Source organism: Balaenoptera acutorostrata, chromosome 6 (genome assembly GCF_949987535.1).
Source record: "Balaenoptera acutorostrata chromosome 6, mBalAcu1.1, whole genome shotgun sequence".
NCBI classification, from domain to species: domain Eukaryota; kingdom Metazoa; phylum Chordata; class Mammalia; order Artiodactyla; family Balaenopteridae; genus Balaenoptera; species Balaenoptera acutorostrata.
The window spans coordinates 105,634,867-105,659,144 of record NC_080069.1 but is presented as its reverse complement, the minus strand read 5'-3'; the positions used below and the strand labels follow the sequence as shown (position 1 = coordinate 105,659,144).

General features: G+C 53.9%; 1 protein-coding gene across 9 annotated transcripts in view; it reads right to left on the bottom strand.

The window, feature by feature from the left end:
• Nucleotides 1-24,278, bottom strand: part of COL27A1 (collagen type XXVII alpha 1 chain) — a 144,387-nt gene that overhangs the window by 76,599 nt on the left and 43,510 nt on the right. For 8 of the 9 annotated variants that reach the window (XR_009008545.1, XM_057547779.1, XM_057547786.1 and 5 more), the window contains 7 exons: nucleotides 20,054-20,098; nucleotides 19,388-19,441; nucleotides 18,910-18,954; nucleotides 15,891-15,944; nucleotides 14,974-15,018; nucleotides 6,909-6,962; nucleotides 4,626-4,670 (listed from right to left, as the gene is read on the bottom strand). Coding sequence is in view for 8 of the 9 variants with exons in the window: in XM_057547779.1 (XP_057403762.1) it covers nucleotides 4,626-4,670; nucleotides 6,909-6,962; nucleotides 14,974-15,018; nucleotides 15,891-15,944; nucleotides 18,910-18,954; nucleotides 19,388-19,441; nucleotides 20,054-20,098 (342 nt within the window). In the remaining variant the exon portion in view is untranslated. The remainder of the gene's footprint in view (nucleotides 1-4,625; nucleotides 4,671-6,908; nucleotides 6,963-14,973; nucleotides 15,019-15,890; nucleotides 15,945-18,909; nucleotides 18,955-19,387; nucleotides 19,442-20,053; nucleotides 20,099-24,278) is intronic. The other variant, XM_057547780.1, reaches the window with a different exon arrangement.

The window sequence follows — 24,278 nt, the reverse complement described above, 5'->3', positions numbered from 1 at the left end:
CTTCCTATACTGAGTGCTCCGCCCTCTGTGCTCCGCTCACATTGTCCTCTGCCCTCACCACCAGCATCACTTCCCTGACCCCACAGGCCAGGTCAGGCCCCTGCCATCATGTCTGAGCCTGACGTGGCTTTCGCTCATGGCCTGTTCCATACCCATGACCATTGACGTGGGTTCCTATGTGGTCACTGCCTGTCCCATGCCCCAGAGGAAGCCCTCAGTAAAAGCGGCTATATCAGTGGGTGAAAAAGAAGCCTGCACACTACTCTCATTTGCAAACCCTCTAGGTTAAAATCTGGCCACAGTGTTCCCTGGAACTGCCTTTTAAGGCAACAAGACCTCTTTCCAGAAACTCCGATAGGGGGTCAGCAGCCTGGGGACAGGACCTGGGAGCTGTGGCCAGTCCCGGCTCCTGTGTGGTCTTAATAAGCACCATCTCTCACACAGAACAGCCGCTGGCACTGCCCAGTCTACACTCTCACATACTCTCTCCATTCAGCACAGAAGTTGTGTGGAACTAGGTGCAGCGGTGAAGTGCACGAGCTGTAAACACAGGCCAAGCTCCAGCTTAACAGCTGGGTGACCTCAGGCAGGTGCTTCAGCCTCTCTGAGCCTCGGTTTCCTTGACTGTACAATTGTAATCCCACTTCCCACTCAGAGGCCTGCTATGATAATTAAATACCTAGCACAGGACCCAGCACACGAGGGTTTGGTAAATGCCAGCTAGTGGGGTTCCTGACCTTGATGTCTAGACAAAGAAACAAAGCCAGATGATCATTTAGTAACAGAGTATGGTAGACTTGTCCACTATATCCCACATGCTGGCATTTGGTCAGATCACATATTCTTTGGGTCTCATTAAATGGAGAAGCCAAAATTCCCTTTGTGCCACTCAGAATAAAAAAGACAGAAATTTTCTTTGTTGAGCAGATTCTGGAAACAGGCACACTTTGCTTGAAGCCCAGCCAAAGGGTTTCAATTACTCAAAGGGGGCTGTTTCAAGGCTGCCTTTGCAGAGGGCCACCAGCGGCTTATGAGATTGGGGTCACACAGGCCTGGGTTGCAAGTCCTTAGCTGGTGACCTCAGGGTCTACTCAGCCTCCTCATCAGGGTGACCAGGCTGCTGCCGCCCGCCTCAAGCAACTCGAGGCTCCCAGCCTAATGCGTGTCAAGCACACACAGGCAGACAGAAGCTCCATACATGTTAGTCTGTCCTCTCTCACCCTTCCTCCTGCCTGCAAGGACCCAGGGGACAGGGGAAGTTTCGACTTCAGTCTGCATGCAAATTGCTTCAGCTGACTAGACAGAAGGCATTGTGTAAATCTGAATCCCCACTAAAATGATTATCAGTACGTGGAATTCCCATTTGCTCAGCTAAAAACCCACATCCTCTGGAAAACCGTATGTGACTCACGATCCCTCTTCCCTTTAGCTCCTGGTTAGAAAATTCCTTTCCTCTCCAACTCTTTGGGGAAGCAATTTTTTCCCCAAGCACAGAAGCTGCTGTCCCCAAAAATCCAGGTCAGGAGTGGGTGCCTTGGGTGGGAGAGGGCACTGGCTTGGAGGAGAGTGGTGGTGATTTGGTGGGTGCAGGTCTAGCCCTGTGGCACCCCCAAGCACAAGGAAAAAGGAATGTCACCTTGGCACCCACAGGGGATTTAAAAACAGAGGAAGCGAGACTGAAAGTGGCCAGAGAAAGACATAAGGCAAGGGCGGGCTGGGGGTGTCGGGGGTGGAGAGCAGCTCTTTGGAAAGGGGATCATGAGGGGGTGCTGGGCCTGAGAAATGCAGGGACACCCAGGGCTCACCCCTAGCTCAGGCCCCTCAGAAGGGGGGCAGGAAGAGACGTGCCCTGAACTAGGAGTTGGGGGACATGGCCTCTGATCATGCCTCCATCTTCTCCTGCCTTGTGTGTGACCTTGACCTAGGGCCTCAATCTGCCCATCTGCCCAATGGGATTCTCCTAAGAGATACTGAGCACGGGGTTGCCAGATTGAGTGAATAAAAATACAGGATGCCCAGTTAAAATCTGAATGTCAGATAAACAATCAAACAAATGAATGATATTTTAGTATAAATGTATTCTAAATACTGTATCTGAAATTCAAATTTCACTGGGCGTCTTATATTTTATCTGGCAGCCCTAACTGTGGAGAGCAAAGGGGAGCATCGGTGGGAAAGAGCTTTGTAAAGAGTCAGGAAGGCCAAGGGCTATGATGGCATAGTCTCCAGAATCTGTGTGCATTTGGCCAAGCAATATTCTTACCCCTCTCAGGATCCAACCTAGTGGGCGCCAACAATGACAAATAGGCACATGTGCCAAGGATGACAGCCAAGATACGTAAACATCCCTTCAGAAAAGCTTTGGGGATGGGGATCATATAGCCTGAAGAAGGAGCCTTGGGAAGGACAGACAACAACCATCTTTACGTCTTGAACAGCCTCTCCCAGGGGCAGGGAGATGAGCTGGGCTCAAAACACAGGAAAACCCTGAACAATGAGAGCTCTGTGAACGCGATGGGCTTTCACAGGAGGGAGCTTCCAACACCAGGGTGTTCAAGTTGGAGTTTAATGACCGTATGACCAAAATTCTCCAGAAGGCAGTCCTGCTGAGCTTAGAGAAGGTTGGACCAGTAGACTTTCGAGATCCTCATAACGTCAGGTTCTCTAACACTCATCGCAGATATTTTTTTTTCCAAAGCATTCAGGTCAGTGCCTTGTGCCAAAGAAGGTGCTCAGCAAAGGACATCAGGGATGACAAATGTATGACTCATGTGTTGACACTTCCTCATCCCAAGCCAAGGCAGACATCACCAATTTGCAGCACCCTCTCCCACTAATTTCCAATGTGACTTTGAAATCTTTCTCAATGCAGCACTCCAGATGGCTGCTACCAGGCAAAAAATATCTTATGTGTGTGTGTGTAAAACACTACTACTACTACTACTACTACTACCACTACTACTGAATCACTATGTATTAACAGTACTTTATTATTAACAAGTAAGAGTAAAATCATTCATATTATGATTATTATTAAAATTATTATTATTATTATTATTATAACTAGTGCTTCTTGAGTGCTTACTATGTACTAGGCACTATATATGTACTAGTTTCCTTAAATCCTCACAACATTCTCCCAAGTTAGGTACTAATATTATTGCCATTTTAAAGATGAAGAAATTGAGGCACGGGGGCAGGGGGGTTAAAAAATGTGCTCAGAATTGCAATTAAATGAGTGATAGAGCTAGGATTTGAGCCCAGGTGATCAGGGTCTAGAGACTACCTTCTTAACCACTTGGCTGGACTGGACCGGGTGTGTCTGTGGTCCTAACAAGAGCAGGAGCGAAGATCCCGTCTTACAGAGTGGATCCCTGAGGCTCAGGGAAGTGAGGCCGTAACTGCAGACCACAGAGCCCAGAGGAGGCGAGGCCAGGATTCAGACCCAGGTTGATCTGACCTCCACCCCGACCCTGCCCTGGTTCTGCCCCCACCCACCTGAGCAGGAGCACATTGCCCATGGGAGCCTCTGGGCCCTCTTCCCAGGACTGGTCTCCCCTGAACAATGGGGCCCCCCAACTCTCCAGGGCCTTCTCCAGCCTCCTTCTCGATAGAATCTCTTGGCACAGTTGCTGGAGTAGCCAAAGCTGGCAGCCCATTTGTGAAACTAGGGAACAGTCTACTTGTGTAAGCCCCTCAGACTCACACCCCATGAGGTATGACCCCAAGGACAGAGGGGAGGGGGCATCAGACCCTCAGGGAAGCTCCTAAACTCATTTCCCAGGCTCGGGCCGGTCACTGGCTCTTGGGGCCGGGCCCAAGGTCAAGACTAAGCCTCTGAAGGCTCAGCGGGGAGCCATGGTTTTGGCTAATAGCACCACTCCACAAGGCTACCCCAACCTGGATGGAGTTAGAGGTCAGATTGCCTCTGACCTCCCCGTGTACAGGCCCCTCTCGGTCCCGGGCACACCAGGAGACAGTAACAATAAAGAATATTTTAAAATAACAATATTATAATAAATAAATATTTACTGAGTGCTAGACCTTGTGCCGAAGACAGTACAGGCAATGCCTCATTTAATCCTCACAGGCACCCCAAGAGGATTCTACCACCATACCCATTTTACAGATGAGGAACTAAGGCTCAGAGAGGGTAAGTGAATTGGGCCAGGTCACACAGCCAGGATGTGGCAGAACTGTGACTTGAACTCAGGTGGTCTGGCTCCAGAGTCAGTGTTCTGAAAAGGATGGAGAAGACTGTCCAGCATGGCCCAGAGCCTCACCTCCTCTGCCAGTCACTTCCTTTGTCTGGACCTGAAGCACCTCACCGGTCAAATGGGCACACTACCACCTGCCTAGACCTTGCTGCAGAGCGATGGACAGGCAGCAGGTGTGAAAGTACATGGCAGTCCCATGCTCCAAGCACCCATCCTCATTTAACTCATGAAGAAAGGGTCTGGGAGAAGGTAGGTGATCCATCTGAAGCCACACAGAAGGGCTTTTTTCCCTCAGCCCCTTCCTAGACCTGTCTGTCCTGCTCCCCCAGCTCCTCCGAGGGGACTAGTGGCTTGTTCCCCACACCCTGCATCCTGGCCCTCCCCCTCCCCAGGCATCTGTGTACTTACAAGGAGGCCAGGGACTCCTAGGGGCCCTGGTAAGCCCAGTTCTCCCTGCAAAGAAAGAGAGATGAAGGTGGTTACTTGCTCTGTCTCTCTCCAGGCCACGCCCTCCACACCATCCTCCACGTGGGCACCTGGTGGAATCCTTTGGAGCTGACCATTCCTTTTTCCTGACTCTCCTGAGCCTGGCCTGGAGTTTGAACGAGACCCTTCCCCCTCTGCCATCAGCTTTCCACATCTGTAATATGGGGAGGTTGGATTTCCAAATCCAGTACCTTCCAATTGTAGGTGTGAGAATGGGCAGAATCCTGATCATGGCAATAAAGATGTGCAGGATGCCTGACCCAGATCTCATTTCGCTCACTTTACAGACGGCAAAACTGAGGCTCCAAAGGTTAAGCAATTTCCCAAGGTCAAGTTCAAGGAAATAACACAGTGGTGAGGGCACCAAGCTGAGAGCCACCAGGCTGGCTTCCCTCTTTCTCTCAGCCAGGAGGTGCTGGGGGCCCTCAGAGAACCCCCCCACCCCAACCCCCCACCAGAAGGAGGCCCTCCGGTTCCCACCTCCCAGGGCCTCTGAGAGGCTGGAGAGCTCTTGCCTGGGAGTCAGGAGATGTGGCCGTGTGCAAGTTTCTGTTTCTCAAATCTCTAAAAATGGACCTTCAATTGCTTGCACCAGTAAAGACAGGTAGAGGGGTCTGGAGCAAGTTCAAAATGCAAAGGTGTCTCTAGAAATGGTGATTAGCAATAACCAACATCCTCCAGGGGGTTTGCCTTCCTTCATCTGTGCAATCCCAGACGGGAGGTCATTACTACAGCCACGGAGAAGAGGAGGAAGAGAAGCAGCCTTGGCTTTAAAATGAAGGACCGGAGGCTCAGGAAAGGGAAGGGACCTGTTCAAGGTCACTCAACCGTGTGGCAGGGCCAGGACCACTCATCAGGTCCTCTTTCTGCTCCTCTGGGCCATGAGTACAAAGACATCCCTGCCCCTCCCCAAGGGCACTTCCAGGATGACGTCACATGTTATAGTGGTTAATCCAGTAACATACACTGAAGGAAAGACTCTGGTTTCTCACCTCGGTGCCTTTGCCAGTGCTTTCCTCCACCTGGAGTGTCCTCCCACCTCTTTTCTCATCCCAATTCCAACGCCATCTTCTCCAGGAGTCTTCCCTGCTTCTCTCTCCCTCCTCCTTAGCACCTGGGACCTCTTTGATCCCACCCATCTCAACTTCACCTCGTGCAATGGACTAGGGAGATGGCCATGAGCTCCTCCAGGGCAGGAGACGTGCCCCATTATTACCTACTATTTACAACCCCTCCATCCAGTGAACGCTTTTCATAGGCCCAACACCTCCCTGCCCTCTCTCATTTCATTCTTGCAACAGCCCTCTGAGGCCGGCATTGGATCCCCGTGATTTACAGATAAGGAAACCGAGATCCAGATGGGTAAACTGATTTGTCCAAGCTTCCACGCCTGGCAAGCGGTGCAGCAGGATTCAAACCCAGGTCCATCTGGCTCCGAGGCCAGGGCTTCAGCCCTGCAGGGAGCCCAGAGGTCAGCCCCAGCTGGGTGAGGCTCAGGGAGCATTTGTGGAATTGACACGAGCACATAATCAGGTGCTGATTATGGATCTAGCAGCCATCTCTGCCACCGGCACAGCTGGGCAGGCTGGCAACCCCAGGAGAATTGGGGGGACATGGCAGGTGTTCCAAAGAGCTCTGGACATGGTCTGCATCCCCAGGCAGAGAACAATCTTCCCCCCCGCAGGAGCTGGAGCCTGGGACGGGAAGGGAGAGGCGGGCTCAGCTCCCCAGGGCAGGCTGACCTGGTTCCTTCGTGGGCCTCGATTATTTACAAACGCTGTAAACATGCCTATGCTGGAGATTTCTTTAGAACTCGGCTCTTCCCTCCATACAGGGCCTGCAAACCATCTGCTTCCCCAGGCCCCATCCCATAAACATTGCTGGTGCTTTGTAAGATGGCAGCAGCTCTGGCTTCCCCAGTGGGGAGTGACCCATGAACCTTCCTGAGTCCTTCCTGAGGATGGGACATAGCCCAGGGCTTTGGGACCCGGGGCTCAATGGGCTGGAAGGCTCTCCTGGTGGCAGGGGGTACACAGGGCATCCATAGCAGACAGGACCCTGGGGTCCAGAGAAATCATGCAGTTTGTCCAGGAGCACCCAGCTCATGGGTGGCCCGGCTGGCTGACCTAAAAGCTTAGGTTCCTAAAACCTGCTGTGTGCTTGCTCCAAATCTCTTTCCTGTACCCAAAGACATGAAATACTTACGGGGTTTCCATCCAGTCCCGGAGGGCCTCTTTCCCCAAAGTCTCCAGGAAACCCCTGAGGGCATGAGAGAGAGCAAACGTCTGCAGATTAGTATTTATACCAGCGGGTGGCTTTGATCTAGACCCCCAGGGGACACAGGACACATCCACGCAGTCTCACCTCACTCCCTGGTCCCAGGATCTGGGCAGGCTGTGGAGTCCCGAGTCACCTCGGGCCCTCAACAAACTTTCCCCGTAAAGAACATCCCAAGGACCGGCTACTGTGGAGGAGCCCATGGCCAGGGAGCCCTCTTCTCATGGCCTCAGAGTCTCAGAAAAGAAAATAGTACCCAGCTCTCCGGCATGGAGATGCCAGCGCCCGTGCTGAGACCCCGTTCCTGATGGGGTCTGGGGTCAGGAAGCTGGGTCTAGGCCTGGACCAGTCACTGACTTGCTGAGAGTTTTAAGAGTCACTCCTTCCCCCTGTGGGCCTCAGTTTCCCCATTGGTCAAAGCAGGAAAGCCCTCTGCAGCATTTCCCAGCTCAGACTTTCTGCCATTTTTGTGACGTGCTCTTCAAAAGCTACCCTGTGGAATCACAATCCTCATTTTACAGATAAAGAAGATGAGGCTCTGAAAGGGTAAGTGTCAAGGTCATACAGAGTCACACGGAATAGGGAACACCAGCACCGCGGCCACAGGTGAGTCTCAGCAGCCGAGAGAGGCCCGGAGGCCTGGCCCAGGCAGATCTGGCCCTCTCGCCCCCTCCGTGACCCCTCTCCACGCTCTCTGGGGAGACAGGCAGCTGGAAAAACATCAGCTGTGGGGAAGCTTCTGGTGGCCGAGGAGGGGGAACAACTCCATTCTACTTCAAAAGGAAAAGAAAGTCCTCGAGCTTGGAATTCAGGGAAACCTGTTCTTCCCTCCTTGAATTCAAATCACTGTTTTTCCAGGGAAATTTAATGAAAAACAAAGCACATGTTTTTCTGACCAAGTGGATGCCTGAGCTGTTCAAACAGTAAAGATTCTTCATGGAGCATAATTTGTTTCTGGTTTCTAACACTACCGGGGGAATCCAGTAAGTAGATTAAACTAAAAAGACCAAAGCTAAAAACAAAACCCAAACCAGTTACAAAGTCTACATTGGCTGAGCAAAGAGACCTTGAACTGTGTGTGCATCTAGGCCTTTGTCTTGCCCTGGCCAGAATACTGTTCCTCTCAAATCCCACCTCTGCCAGGAAGCCCTCATGGACCGGAAGGGCAGGCATTGATATGGACCCTATAGGAGGCATGGCTTCATTCAGACACCCAAAGGAGGAAACGAGGACATATTAAAGAGATTTGGGCCAAGCCAGTGACTTTGTATGCAAAACTTTACTTGCCTTTGACATTCACCTTTGAGGGAAAGGTTATTTATTGGTCCCATTTAACAGATGGGGAAATTGAGACTCACAGAGAGAAATGTCACTTGACCAAGGACAAAAAGCAAGTCTGTGGCAGAGCTGAGCATGGACAAATCCTGGCATGCAGAAGCTGCTCCAGTGTGTGCCTGACTGGTTTTAGAGAGTGGCAGAGGTAGGGGTGTGTGTGTGTGTGTGTGCACGTGTGTGTGCATGTGCATGCACCTTCAGATCAAGTTTTTCTGGGGCTACATCTGACCGTATCTAAGATGCCTCTTCTCACATCCTTGGAGGCCCTCTGGCAAATTCCAATCCAGCCCCTCTCAGGCATACTGTAAGGTAGAGAGAGCCCTCTCACCTCCTGTGGCAGGAGACATCAGCTGGGTGAGCAGTGGGTAGGGAAGGCTTCTGAAGGCATTGAGCTACTGCCTCTGCCTTTGGGGGCTTGGCAAGAGAGGACAATCCCTCAGGGGACAAGGGGGGGTGCTGTCTAGCCGGGCACCTGGCTGACTCCACGTGGCCTACAAGGAGCAGAATCTGGAGAGTCCATGCTCTGCTCTCCAAGTTCAATGTCTGGAGACTCGCCCGGGCTCGCCTCCAGGTTGACTGTGTGACTGTGGGCAGACCCTCACTTGACCCTCTGTCCTGCTCAGGCTTGGGGGGGCGGGGTGGTTGTGATCTCTAAGAATCCTTCAGCTTGGCCCAACCCCTGGACAAGGGCTGGGAGGAAGGGGCCTGCTCCCTGAGGTGCAGGAATGCCTGCCCCCCGGCCCCGCTGCCACCAGGAAGAGAGAGATCCTGACAGCATTCCCCAGGCACCCATCCTGGCTGCGATGCCCAACATAATCATACCCAGCAGCCGCCAGGCAGGTTCAAACCCACAGGTCTGCAGTCGAGGCCACTCCAGGTTGGCTCAAGGACTCCTCTCAGACCCAGTTGCCGGCCCAGCTTCCACTGTGAGGCTTTAGAACCAGTGCAGCCCAGCGACAGTCCTGGCTCTACCACCCACAGGCCTCTCCAAGCCTCAGTTTTCTCTGCTGTACAATCGGGATACTGAGACAATGAGCCGAGATGCTGGATGCCGGGCAAGTCCCTGGCAGCACATGGAGGCAGCAGCAGGGTGAGGGCACATCTCTGAGGCATAAGCAAGGGAGAGACCATCAGAATGGTCAAAACCCCCAAGAGAGGCACTTATGTGGACAAAATGCAGCCTGAGTATAGCCAGTGGGTGATGACGGGGTGGGGGGGTGGGGTGACAGCAATGACAGAAACAGCAAACTCTAATAGCCCAATGAGAGAGGGCTTATTATTGGTCCCATCTTAGAGATGAGGAAACTGAGGTCCAGAGACGTTAGGGAACTTGTCTGAAGTCACACAGCTATGGAATAGCAGACCTGGGATCTGAACCCAGGCAGTCTGACTCCAGAGCCCGATCTCTTAGCTACGAATGGACCATGAATACATAGAATAGACTAGAGCAAGCTTGTGGTCTCTCAAGGGCTCATGAGAGCCCTAGGCTAATGCACAAGAGGGAACGGCATTACTGAGGCTCAGGACTGGTTCTGCTTGTATGTGCTCCGTGGCCTCATACCCGTCTCCACCTTGTCTCCCTTCCTTTGGAGAAGCCAAGCAGATGACTTCTAGGAATCTAGGGTAATTAAGAACACAATAGTTGGAAAAAAGGGCTTTAAAAGAGCTGGAACAGATCTGTGATTGGAATAATCATAGATGGTCTAGGATGGAAAGACCCTAGGTGTTCCTGACATTCAGCACCTCCTTCTGGAGGCCCAGAACCTGCCCAAAGCCCCATCAACCTGCTAGCTTGCTGCATCCTTCCACCACTGAGCAACATATCCCAGTTCCGACACACGCCCCCGGCCCTGACGCTTGCTCCTCTGGATCCCGGAGAGGTGGCCGCTGAGATGAACATGCACCGCCACTTCCACCCGGCCTGCTTCTCTCTGTCTGGCCGTGCCCGCCTATGCATGGCGTGTACTCCCAGCCCAGCCGGCAGCAGGCCCTTCCCGTGCAGGCCTGAGCTCCTGGCTGCAGCAGGCTGGCCCGAGGCCCAAGGAATGAGCTCGGCATCCTGCCGGGCCCCAGCCACGTGGTTTCTCCACTTTGCCAGGTCAGGCCCCCCTGGGGAACTGAATGCCTCATACTTTGAGCAGAACAAGGCCCAGGAGGAGACAGAACCAGGATCCAGGGCGAGACGCCACATTCTCTCTTGGCTACAGCAGTTCAGAGGAATAGACGAGGAAAAAAGGAATGGTCCTCATAACCACATCTGCGGCAGGATGCCGGAGGCTGAGTGGGCCTCTGAGAGCCATCTCATCCAACCCCTGCCTCCAGCCAATGTCTACCCAACGGTCTGCTCCAGAAGGTGGGATGTAGGGGCAGGGATGCACGCAGCCTCCAGGATCAGAAGTCCTGCTACGTCTTGAAGACTCAGCTCCCTGGCCTGCAAGATGGTCAGTCCTGTCCCACCCACCTGACGACTCACCTGCCCAGCTTCCCCTGGGCTGAGGAAGAGGTGAGATGTTAGTAATCCAGCCTCTGGTAAACTCTAATGTACCATCACACGCTGGTTCGGTACCAACAGTGGGAATCCGTAATAACCTCTAGGAAGAGTCTGCAGAAGGATCTTGGAGTCCTCTTTACAGGGTTTACCTTCTCCAAAGTCAGGAGGTTCCTGCACAGGTTTGACTTGCATCCTTCCTACTGCACTTGACAACAGCCTGTATTCTTTTCTAGAAGATGCGTGCTCTCTGAGAGTGCCAACAGGGAAAGACCCCTTTAAGATCCAACACCCTTTTCTCATGAGGCTGACCATGTTCTCACCCTGCCTTCTGCTATTCACCTGGGAATCCACCCACAAATAGTCACCTCGGCAGGCAAGGAGGCCGGAGGCAGGGAGAGCTCTCAGCGGGATTCCAGGGTTGCCAACAGCCCTGGGACAGCTCCGGCTTAAGTCTGGGACCCTGGGGATCACACCCCCAGCTCATAGCATCACCACCAATAAGAACCTTCATCTGCTTTGTCCTCAGTCTCCCCATTTGAAAACCCACTTTGCTCCCTGTTCCCCACAGGCTGAGAAGTGGAAAGAGCCTGAAGTCAAAATTGAACCATGTGAGAAGCCCTGTCCCAACCCAGACGGGCATGTGGCCTTGGACAAGTCCCAATTATCCCGAAGCCACACACCGAGGGAGTTGGAGCCAAGGCTGGACCTTTCCAGCTCTAAGCTTTAGGGTCTGCCCGCCTGACTCACTACACAAGACCAGCCTTGGCAGGCCTGGCCAGAGGCCATGGGAGAAGCTGTGAGCAGGGGCTGGTCTTGCCAGGCATTCCAGCGGGCTTGATAGTGAAGCCACAGGGTGCCAGACAAGAGGATTTGCTGCGGCGTCTTCCTAGGCCCCATGAGAGACCCTTGGCTGAAAGACATGGCTCGGTCCCCAGCTGTGCGTGTCACTGCACTGTGCCCCAAACAAGCCGGGATAGCCCAGGAGAAACCCCTTCAACTCCAGCCAACTTTGTAACATCTTATATCTGGTCCCCTCCTCAGGAAACCACAACACATTTCTCTTTCCAGCGGGTGATGTGAGATGAGAGCTGCGGTCTCAGTTTTCCTTCTGAGGCTGAAGTTGTGAGCACAGAGAGGGGAGGGGTGATGTGGAGAGCACCCTGCACGAACAAGCAAGGGTCCTCGGTTCAAGTCCTGATTCTGCCACCAATTTGCTGTGTGACCTTGGGCAAGTTACTGGCCTCTCCAAGATACGTCTGCTTATCTGTCTGATGAGGAAGTTGGGCCACATCATCACTAATGTTCCTGCAGCTCTGATGTGCTCTGACCTCTGCTGTCTTTCTCAGCTCCCATCAGCAAAAGACTCCCACACACCTTCCTTCCCAGCCTGACACTGAGCAGGCCGTGTGCATGGGCCTGAGGTTTTGCTTGCTGGAGAGAAATGGACTACAGCAAAATCATCACCAGCCCTGCCAGAAATGAGGCCAGCTGTGATCTGGCATGAGGGAATTCAGCTCATTCTCCTGACATTTCCTCTTGTTAATAAGTGCCTAGAAATCGCCTGGCCCAAAGCTTTGACAACAGGAGAACCCATTCACAAGGAGCCCCCAACCCCATCAGGCAGATCAAGGGCTCAGGAGCACCTAACAGAGGGATGGCCCTAAAGTCTGCTCAAGCGGTGTGTGGGCCAAGGGCACAGCAGACTCGGCGGCCAGGCAAAGGCACAGACAAAGCCCTAGGGACTCAGTGATATGAAGTATATTCCATACAAATTAAATCATATCCGACGCAGACCTTGCCCATTTGCTGGCCATGTCAGCTGGACCAGAGTCAAGGAGACTTTCACAGCCCTCAGGGGTATTGCGTGGCCATGGGGCTGTTTGGCAGAATGGGGGTGGTTTCTCGCACTCACGCCTGACACCCCAGTGCCAGGGAACACCCATCATGGAGGGCAGGGTGGAATCTTAGGAAGTTAAAGGCACAAGGCACGGAGCAAAGAAGCAGAAATGAGCTGTCAGTTAAGGGGGTTTAAGTCTGGCAAGTCCTCAGAGGGTCTCTGGGCAAATGGCTTTGAAGCCTCGGTTTCCTCATGTGGAAAATAGGTATAATCAATCTTACCTCAAAGAATCAATGGGAGAACCACATGTGGTTCAAATACCATGCAGGTAAAAGGGCCTCAGTAAGTGTTGCCTTTTTTTTTTTTTTCTGGTCTGTTTTGGCTATAGTGCTGTCCCTAGTGCCACACTCTGGGGCAAGAGGTAAAAGCTTGGGCTGCTGCATTTTAACCCAGCTCTGACTCTCAGAAGCACAAGGCCTTGGCCAAGTCATTCATCCCCTGACCCTCAATCTCCTCATCTGTAAAGTGGCAATGCCAGGCCCTCTGTGGGGCTCCCAGGATGGAGTCTGAGAAAGTCCCCCATGGGTAGCACTGGAGGCAGGCCTGGGTGATGGGACAGGGCCCCACTGAGATATTCTAAGTAAGTCAACTGCTCCCACTCTGCAACTTAAACTTTGGAAAAAACAGATCCAGAGAGGTAAAGCCATTGGCTCAAAGTCATACAGACCAGAGAGATCCTCAGCCACCCAAACAACTACAAATAGAAACAATGAATGCCACTATTATATTGAGTTCTTACTATTTGACAAGCACAATGACCCCACGAGCTAGAAGCTATTATCCTCATTTTTCATATGGGAAAACTGCAGTTCAGAGCCAGTAACGCTCCTACCCCAGGGCCTTTGCACCCACTGTTCCCTCAACCTGGAATGCTCTTCCCCAGATAGCCACATGGCTCCCATTCTCACCTTTTTCAGGTTTCTCAAGAAGAGAGGAGGACTTCCTGGGCCAACTTATCCAACAGCCCGCACCCAGAGTACTCACGGTCCCCCTACCCTATCTTAACACTCAGCAGCACCTGACGTTCAACCACTCACCCTCCATTCCCCCATTCAGTCACTGTCTGTCTGTCTGTCTGCCCCTGAGAATGGGAATTTTGTCTTGTTCACTGCTCAGCACCAAGCACAGTGCCTGGTCCATAGCACACACTCAACTTCAATGAATGAATGAATGAGTTTCCTTGCCAAAGGTCACCTGGCTTGAGGAACAGACCCAGAGGCCAACCCAGCCCCACAGACTCCGGGTCCTGGCCCTGAAGCCAGAAGCATCGGGTGCTGCTCCTTGTGCATATCTAAGTGTCAGATATTAGCCCTCAGGCACGGGGGGCTGTCAGCCACGGACTGTCCTAGGTACCCCGTCTGTCAGCTCCTTGAGGCCAGGACCTGGATCTTGCTTTTCTCTGAATCCCCCACTTGGCCCCCAGAGGACCCAGAGCCCTATACTACAACAGGTAAGGTGCCCACGAACACGCACGCCAACCCTAGCATCACAGACAACCCCCTTTGGGCCACCCCTGAGTGCTCCTGGCTCCCTCCCAGCTGCCCCTCACCGTCTAACCTCCTCCCCCGCCATCCCTTCTCCATCAACCACAAGCAAAGGGACGCCCAGACCCGGAGCTGAGGATGGTTCCAAGCCTAGGAGTTGACCTGCAGGGCGGCAGCAGAGAGCCTTAAGCCACCAGCATGGGCCGGGCCAGAAAGAAAGATGCTTCAGTTACAGTCCTGGGTCTCCTTCAGCCTGACCTGGTGGATCGGGTTCCTGCTCAGCCCCTCTTGTGGTCATGCCTCCTGTGGGTCTACCCAACACCCCACTGCTCTCTGGCCTTGTGTGTACACGAGTAAAACAGGTGACACCAGGACAACACGGAGCCTGAGTGTTCTCTGACACAGCAGCGCAGATACCCAGTCTAGACCCGGTCTAGAGCAGGCCCCCCAGCATGGACACTCATGACCCAGACAACCCCCCCACCCCCCGCCAGACACAGAACTACATTGCAGGGCAATTGCTGGACGCACAGAGAGGCTGCATCCCAGAGGGGCCCAGCGTCCACGGGAGCCCCCAGCCCCAGCCAGACAGCAGCCGGTCAGTGTTCTGGCAGCAGGACACGAGGCCCAGACAGCCCCCCATGCACACCCACACACTCAAAGCAGAGCAAGGGCAGAGCAGAGAGAAGCGAAGAATGCCCAGGCTGCGGGTGGATGGGGCCGCATGGCCAGTGAGAGGTCAGGTTCACCCATAGAATCTGCGTAATAGACACGGAAAATCTTTACCGGCCTACCCATCTTGCCCCTCTTGCCAGGAACGCCAGGCAGACCCTGTAGGGGGAAACAGGGAAGAAGTCAAGACAGGATTCCAGCAGGAGACAAGCAGTGTTGCCCCAAACCAGCCCCTCTTTCACCCACAAGAGGAAGTCACAGAGGGCCTGGCGTCTGGTCCACCAACACAGCAGGCTCCAGTTATCTGCCCATCAGATGGGTGGTCCTCAGATGCTACAGAGTCGGGGCCTGCATGGACGTGCGCTGGGGAGATTCCTAAGGAAAGCACCCAGTGTCCTGGTATTCAGCAGATACTCAATAAATGCTCCTTCTGTTTCCCTAAGATTCTCTTTACCCAGCTTGTTGATGAGATTACTACTGAGTTCCCAAATACGGGCTCAGGAGGGGAGGGAACGGAGAGGAAGGTCCAGAGGCTCGTGGGAGCAAAAGCAGCCACAGACACACATAAACAAATGAGCGTGGTGTGTTCCGGAAAGCTCTACAAAACTGGTGCCTGGCGGGATCAGGCCCACGGGCCGTAGCTTGCAGGCACTTGATCAGAAATATGAAATGAGCCCGTTTCTCACTTTCTGAAAGCCCTTCAGAAGCTCCCCACGGTCTCAGAACAGAGTCCCTCTCCTGACCTTGGCCCCTGAGTGCCGTATAACTGCTCCCAGGTGCCCCCCGCAGCCTGTCTCCCCCCCATTCCTGCCTCACACTCAGCGCTTTGACCGTGCTGTTAAACTCGCCAAGTCAGCATATGTCCTGGACTTTGCACATGCTGTTCCCTGTGTCAGGAAGGCATCTGCCTTGACTTGTCCCTTTATCCAACTCTGGGGCACCTCCTCCAGGAGGCATTCTGTGACTTCTCCAGACTGGCACCTGGCAGAAGGGGTGGCCGGGTGGGAGGTAAACAAAGCAAGCATACTCACTCGCTCTCCATCGGACCCTGGCAGGCCGAAGAGCCCTGGGAGTCCAATGTAGCCCTAGGAAAGAGCAGAGGGGAGGTCAGAGGGGCTGAGTGGTGGGGTACGGCGGGCCCGGCCCGGCCCGGCCCAGCCCCCCTTGCTGCCCTCCGGCGCCCGGCTCCTCTTCCTCGCTGGAGGCATTGGCGGCTCCGGCAGCTCCTCGATGACATAGGCCTTGAGGCAAGTGTATATGCCCATGGACTGCATGGTGCTGGCTTCCACGATGTAGTCCAAAGGCACATACCCTCACGCCAGGGAAGGGCGCGGGCGCTCGCTGGGGGAGGCCCGCCCCGCGCCGGGGGCTCTGGGACCTGCGGGAAGGAAGCTCTCTGCCGGGTTAGATGCTAGGGTGGCACCAAGCCCTACCTACCCCCCAGGGACGCTGGCGGGCGCTCACGGCTTCTGCAGTGCCTCCTTCTAGGCCTCGAAGGCCCCCCGTGGACGTGGGGCTCGAATCCACCCTTGGCCCCCTGAGTGCGGCCGGCGGTGACAACAGCTGCCACCCCGGTGTGCTGGCGTCCCGCAAGCACGTGTGCCACTGTATTCAACCCTCCCGAGGACCCTGCAGATTGCCCATCCTCCTCCCCACGAAGCAAGGGAAACTACGGCTCTGGAGAGAAAGCAGCACAACTAGTGAGGAGTGGAGTCCGGGTTTTCCGCCTCCCAGCCTTTACCCACGAGGTGCCCTCCGCCAGGCAGGCCCTTCTCACCCCCACGACTGCACAGCAAACGCTTTCAAGCCCAGCTCTGAGGCTGTCTCCTCTGGCCAGCATCCCTGACGCCCCAGACCAGAAGCCACCTCCTCCCTCCACCCCAGCGCCATATTTGCACCTCAGTTAACAGATTTACCACTTTCTGTTCTGTATCTTCATTAGCGGTGTCCACAGTTCATGACCTCATTAGCCTGGGAGCTTCTCAAGAGCCGGGACCTAGCCCAGGGTGCCTAACGCTAACCGTACTCTCTGGATGTTTGTGAAATGACTTAATCAGAACTATAACAAAAGCTAACATTGACTGAGCACAAACTATGTACCAAGCCCACTTCTCAGTGCTCTGCAAGAATTAATGCATTGACTGTGTCCTCATCACACCCTCAGGAGGTAGGAATTATTAGTCAGCCTCCTGTAGAGGTGAGACCATGTAGGCCCAGAGAGGTGAAGTGATGTGCCCAGGGTCACACAGCTGGAATGTAGCAGAATGTGGTATTTGAATCGAAGTCATCTGACTCCCGGTCCCAGCTCCTAACCACTTTGCTACATTGTCTCCCACAAACAAGCAACAATTGCAGGCTCACAACCATTTCTCCCTCTCTAGAAGTTCAAGAGGTCACAGGGCCTCCTTCTCAGCATCATCTTAACAAGTGACATTTACCGATCCTTCCAAGAAGGGTTTATATCCCAGATTTGCAGGTGATAGACTTGGAGAGGTCCAGTGAGGTGCCCAAGCTCCCATGACGGGTTAATGGCAGAGCAGGTCTCAAAGGCAGTCACCCTGCCCCCAATTCTGCGCTCTGCCTACTTCATAAACATGAGGCCAGTGGTAGCAGAGTTGGGAGGGCAGTCTGAGTGGCCCCGGCTCACCCAGGCTGCTCAGGGCCCTGTGACCCTGGAGACGGGTGTGCTGGGGCCAGACCAGCAATCTCCCCACATGTGGCCTCAAGATGCCACAGCATGGCAAACTGCAAGCAGCCCCAGATGTCATTAGCCTGTCTCGCTCCTCCTGTCCTCCTGGCAGATCAGAGACCTGGGGCTGAACTGGGAAGACCTTCTCCCTGGGCTCAGGAGGCCCCTCTGGGGCCATAGCTTGTGGGAACAGCTGGATAAAGGAAAGGAGGGAGGCCCGGCATCCTAGGACAGGAGCCTCCTCGGGCCCTGCCTTTCACCACCCCTCCCCCCTCCCCATCATCATCATCATCATCATCATCAACATCATCATCGACATCACCATCATGATGTCCTGGGGAACTTTCCCACCTCCCACTTGCTCTCCTAACAGCCGCCCATCAGTTCCAGGGATTCGGGCTGAGACTGCAGCCATAAATAGCTTTGGCTCAGGCGCGGAGGACGCGTCACACTTGACCTGGCCTGACGGAGGACTGTGTGACCCACTTGCTGAGCATTCTTTGAGAGGCAGAGAGCCCAGCCCTCAGAATACCTGGGCCCTCATCCCATCCCCACTTTAGGCGTGCTGTGGGAACTGGGGCCGTCGGATCCCCACCATGAACCCAGTTTCCTTGTACATAGAAGAGAGAATTCCAGCAGACCATTTCTTAGTCTTCCAAACTCCATTTACCCCCATTCATTTCGCCCAAACCTTCTCCACTGCCCCACAGCCCACCCAGGAGGCCCCACCTGGTGGCCCCTCCTCAGCACTATTTGCTTCCAAATTCCTGGTATCCCCATAACCATGCCAGAGGTAGGAATGGACATCACTCCCATTGAAAAGATGGGCAAACTGAGGCTGCTAGCTACTCAGGGTTTGTTCCAGGGGCCTTGACGGAGGGGGAGAGCAGATGTTCCATCAGCCTCCAGGCCCAGGCAATGTTCACCCATCGGGCAGCACTGCCCTCCAAAAAGGGCGGTCCACCCCGTCCTCAGCTGAGAGCAGGAGACAGGCCTCTGAGGATTCCAGTGATGGACAAACTGGCCCAGGCTTTAGTTCCCTAGCGCCTGGGATGTGCTGGGGGACACGGCAAGCAAATGCCTGATTATAGCAGCTAGACCATGGCTGTGCCCCCAGCAGACCTTTGCTGCCCAGTTACTTGGCCATGGGGACCAAGCTGGCTCAAGGGTTCCCTACCGCATGGCCATCCTGCTGCCCCTCTGCGGTCCAGGGAGTGCTCAGGTGGGAGGCCTCGACCCCAACCCCCCCAGCAGACCCTGGGTGGAGGCTTTACAGCCCTGATCTCCCACCAGGCCCACTGGAGGGACAGCTAATGCCCACCCGGGTTCCAGCCATGTGGCACTTGCCAAGTCCCACTTACCCGGCTGCCTTTGGGGCCAGGGTCTCCTACAGGTCCAGGTAACCCCTGAAACACAAAAGACAGAGGGGCAAGGACATATGGAGACGTTCTACCTGCTGCCAACAACCCAGGGCAAGTCCTGTCTCCTTTGGGCCTCAGCTGCCCCTTCTGTAGAATGGGAGTGGGGTTACACTTGTGGTCTTCACACTGAGCCCCCAGCTACCCCAGGGTCCCAGGGAGGCGGCTCATGGGGAGCCTCTGGAGCCCCAGCCCCAGAGCCCCAGAGCTCCTCTTTCTTCTGTTTCTTCCTGGCATCCTTGCCCTGTTGCCTTCAGAGAAGGCTCCTCGGTACAGCCCCCTTGAACAGCCCTTTCTTCAGGGCCCACCCAGCAGGTGTAGCTGCTTGGCCCCCAGCCTGCCACCTCCCTCTGCCTGGGGGCACCCGTGGCCAGCTCCACACCACCACGGCCACAGAGCTTCCAGAAGCCATATACTGCACCTGCCTGCCAGGGTAACCTTTGGCCCCTGGGCTGCCCTCGGGTCCCGGCTGCCCCTGCAAAGGAACAAGAGAAACGTAAGGAAAGGAGAGACCCTGCCCAGCTCCAGATCTGGGGGGTGGTGGGGGACCAGGGCTTACAATGGACAAAGAGAAAGGCAGGAATGTGAGATGAAATGGGAGGAAGGGGAGGCCATCGGCCTGCTGGGCCCCCAAGCCCACCCCTCTGAGAAACTGGTCAGACCAGCTTGGAGGGACAAAACCCCCTGTGCTCGAAGCCCAGGAATAAGGCACAGAGGAGGCCTGGCTGGCTCTCCCACGCTGGCAGCGGCTGCTGTTTGACTTGGGCCGGGGCAGCCAAAATTCCTGCAAACCCCGTGGCGGCGTGTATAATATCCCCTAACATCGCCCGGAACAGGCCAGCTATTCATGGCTCTAACTGGAGTCGAGTGGCTCATGCCAACACCAGGCCGGCATGGACTCCAGCCCTTTCAGGCAGATGTGTCTGGCTGAGAGGTGGGGTAGAGTGGGGGCCCCAGCAGGATGGGAGGCAGAACCTCCTGGCTCTGGAGCGCACTCATGGAGCCGGGCCCAGGGAGGAGGCCAGGGACAGGCAGGGGCTGGAGTGAGGGAGGGCAAGCAGGGCGGGGCTGAGGCTGCAGCCCTCACCTGTTCTCCGGGGTGCCCCGCCGGTCCAGGATAGCCCTTGTATCCCTGTGGGGGGGGAAGAAACTGAATCAGGCTGGGAAGACACATCTGGGCCCATGGATTGCAGAGGTCCAGCCTCCCCGCCTGCCTTTTCAGCACTGCATGCACCATGGCAGGGACATGTTCAGTAAATACTTCCAGAATGGACATATGCACATCGGGGTTCCTATGGTTTCCTCTCCGCCACCAATGGTTCTTAGACCAGAAGACGTTGGGGGTTGATCACTCCTTGGGCAGGGTTTGTGAGCTAAATTAGGATACGGCAACTGCGAGCGGGTGATGCTGTATCACAACCATTCTTTCCAAATCCAGAGCGAAGGTGGGAACGTCTGCAGCAGGGGTGGAGGGATGTCTTAGTGGATGGGTAGACTGATGAGGACCTTAAGGTCTAGGTTATGTTCAACCACCATGCGATGCTGGGACCTTCTGTCAGGACCTTCTCATTAATCCCCTTACAGAAAAGATCTCACACACATTGACCAAATATATGAACCAAAATAGCTGCCCTCCTTCTTCCCACTGGTCCCAGCAAGTATTCCAGGGGGAAAGAGGCCACTCAATGATTGAGAAAGACTCTGGCAACATTCCAGTACCAACCTTGACCCTCTGTCACCCTGGTCCAATTCCCATGATCCAAAGCCAGGTCTCCAGATCAAGAGAATCAAAACGAGTGTGTAGTCTTCAGGTGGTGCTGGGGATGACCACCTGGGCCATTTCGTAGGAGTTAGGAGCTCTCTGAAGGGAAACCCTGGACTTCAAGCTTCCATCAGCTTAGGGCTGTTATGAAATAAGATGGAGCAGGGGCTTCCATTTCAGACAGGGTGGAGGAGACGGGGTGATCTCCGTTAGACCCCCTCTCAAGGGGAGCCTTACGCTAGATCTAGACACCATCTCTGACTTACTGTGCAACTCTGGATGGGTTACTGTCCTTCTCTGGACCTCAAATGAGGGAGTTAGAACTCCGAGTCCCCTTCAGCTCTGGTGTTCTGGAACTCAAGAGTTCTAGGGCTCCCCCAGGAGTTGATAAATGAGACTCCAGACTACACACACACACACACACACACACACACACACACACACACACACAAGATGCCTGTGGACCCCCTCTACACACTGCTGTTTATGTGGGATTACACCACCAGGGACTTCCCTGGTGGCGCAGTGGTTAAGAATCCGCCTGCCAATACACGGGACTCGGGTTCGATCCCTGGTCTGGGAAGATCCCACATGCCGCAGAGCAACTAAGTCCGTGAGCCACAACTACTGAGCCTGCACGCCGCAACTACTGAAGCCCGCATGCCTAGAGCCGGTGCTCCGCAACAAGAGAAGCCACCGCAATGAGAAGCCCGCGCTCTGCAATGAAGAGTAGCCCCCGCTCGCCTCAACTAGAGAAAGCCCGCGCACAGCAACGAAGACCCAACGCAGCCAAAAATAAATAAATAAATAAATAACGTGGGATTACACCTTTATGACGTCCTCTAGCCCTTACAACAGCCAGATGAGGTGTGGGGAAAGGGGGTTAAGGGTTATCATCTCCATTTTACAGAGGAGAAAACTGAGTCTCGGAGAATGGAAGCCACTTGTCCCGAATCCCGTTGCTAAGGAGCAGCAGGCTTACGCTCACCACTGGGTCCTTCTGACACCTGAGGCCACATGGAGAGCCTTGTGGCCCCCCGCCCCAGGCATGTACAGTTCACGCATGTCCACAAATACCCACAGGCACACACACTCGGCACCCCCGCAAACCCGCAGAAAGCAGCGCTCTTAATCGTAAACAGCAGCGCTGGTCTGATCCAAGAGGTTTGGGGAATTTACAAGCATTCCTTCTGCACCTACTCACGCCTCGAGACAGCTCAGCATTATGATTGCATCTCAAACCTGGGGCCCATGAGATTGATGCATTACGGCTGGGTGAGATTCTTCTACCCGGGGGTGTGTGCTCTTTTCCCCAGTGGGCAAATGCAGGCACAGGCCACAGCCAGCAGCCAGCATGCAGAGTGGTTAAGATCTCTTGTTTCAGATTAATCTGGATCCCTATCCTGCTTCACTACTGGCTGGCTGTATACCTGGGGCCACTGATGTCACCTCTTTGAGCTTTGGTTTCTTCTTGTAAAATGAGGCTCTAAGGGTCGGTGTACAGATTACATGGTATAATGTGTGAAGCACTTAGCACCGTATCTGGCAATGAATTCAAGGCCCCGTAAAGGCTAGCTGCTGTTAGTACCGTGATCTTTATATTTCATTCATTCATTCAACAAACATTTACTGAAATTTTATGCTCCAGCACCATTCTAGGCATTGGATGAACAAGAAGACAACATCCTTTGCCTTAACAGAATTTACAGTCTAATTAAGTAGATATAAAGACAAATAAATATAAAAGGGTAATATAATGTCTCAGGGATTTGCTTACATGGGTGTAGAGTTTCAGTTTTGCAAAATGAAAAAGTTCTGGAGATGGATTGCACAACAATGTGAATATACTTAACACTAATGAACTGCACACACGAACGCGGTTCAGATGGTAAATTGTATGTGATGTGTTTTTTTACCATCACTGAAAATAAAATTTTAAAAAGAGATAATGTGTGGCACTGACTAATGCTACAAAGAAAAGTGAGCAGAGTTGGAAGACAGAGAATGACAGTGTTGGGGAGGGTGGTGACTGCAGGTGGTCAGGCAGGGGAGGCTGCTCTGTGTGAGGGAGCTGGACACAGGGCGGGCTCTCTGGGGAAAAGCATTCCAGGCAGAGGGAACAGCAGGTGCAGAAGCCCTGAGGCAAGAATGCTCTCAAGGAATAATGAGACCCGTGTGACTAGAGCAGAATGAGTGAGGGGTGAGGGGCAGAGGGGTGGTGTGGTCAGAGAAGAAGCAGGAAACCAGAGCATGACAGGCAGTAAGACGATAGGAAACCACAGGAGGGTTTTGAGCAGGGATGTGTCATGGACAGGACGCATATAATGGCCATCATTATCCTTTCTCCACTTGAAGCCTGCAGATGAGGAAGAACAAGTAAAGCCTTTTCCCATGAAGAGCTGGGTGGAGCCTTGAGCTCTAAGCTGTGTGACTCAGCCCAGGTGACTGCCCTCTCTGAGCCTCTCTCTGCCATCCTCTGCCTGCCTCAGTGCCATAATGGAGCCAATGCAGTAATGGAGCAAGGATCCCAAGAGAAGCGTGAAAGGGGCCCGGGGAGCCCTTGAGCATCACCTGCTCCTTTGGCTTCCTGTGCAGCCACAAAGAAGCCTGCTAGAAACCAATGCTTTAGCCAGTGAAATCCCAGAAAGAGATTTCAAGTAAATCTTTTACTCAGCATATAGCTAAAAGGAAACAAATGACCATCGGGGACACGGACAGTGACCTGCCCTATGCCTGGCCCGGCACTAAAGCCTTAAATACATCAACTCGTCAACAACTTGCAATCACCCCTGAGAGGTAGGAACTGCCATGCACATTTGCCAGATGAGGAAACTGAGGCTCAGAGAGGTGGAGACTTCCCTGAGGCCACACAGCTTCCCAGAGGAAGCAGGCTGTGAATCCTCGTGTCCTCAACCACCAAATCATGGATGAGACATACTGTTGAGGCCCAAGGCCCCCCTAGAAGAGCCACAGGGCCACCTAGGGAAAGACCATCTTATAGACCACCCCCCCGCCAGGTCTGAGCTTATGGGTCACGGCAGCATCACGAACTCCGGAGTATCTATCTGACTTGGAAGGAACCTAAGCCGTCAATTTCACAACCTCCTTTCTCATTGGATAGAATGAGAAACTGCGGCTCAGAGAAGGGAAGGAACTTACCCAAGGCTACTTAGCAAGTTATGGCCAAGCCCAGACCGTTCCCCACGACTCCAGACCCATTGGGCTGTGCTTTGTCCAGAAGGCCACGATTCCTAGGTCCTTCCCAAACCATGAACCCTGAAGGGCCTTGAACACTGCCTTGAACCCCTGTTCCTCTTAGCAGATTGGGAGTCGCTGAGACTGAGCACAGCCAAGGCATGGGGTGGCGGTGTGGGGGGGTTCATATGTTCCCTGGAAGCACCTTAACAGTGTTTACCAAGCTGGGGCTAGCCAAATAGCTTCAAATGACAGGGCCCCAGGACTTGGAAGAATCTAAACCATCATCTTCTACAGGGCCCTGGGCAATTACGGGGCAGGCACTAACCACAAGGTAGACCCACGGGCAGTGATT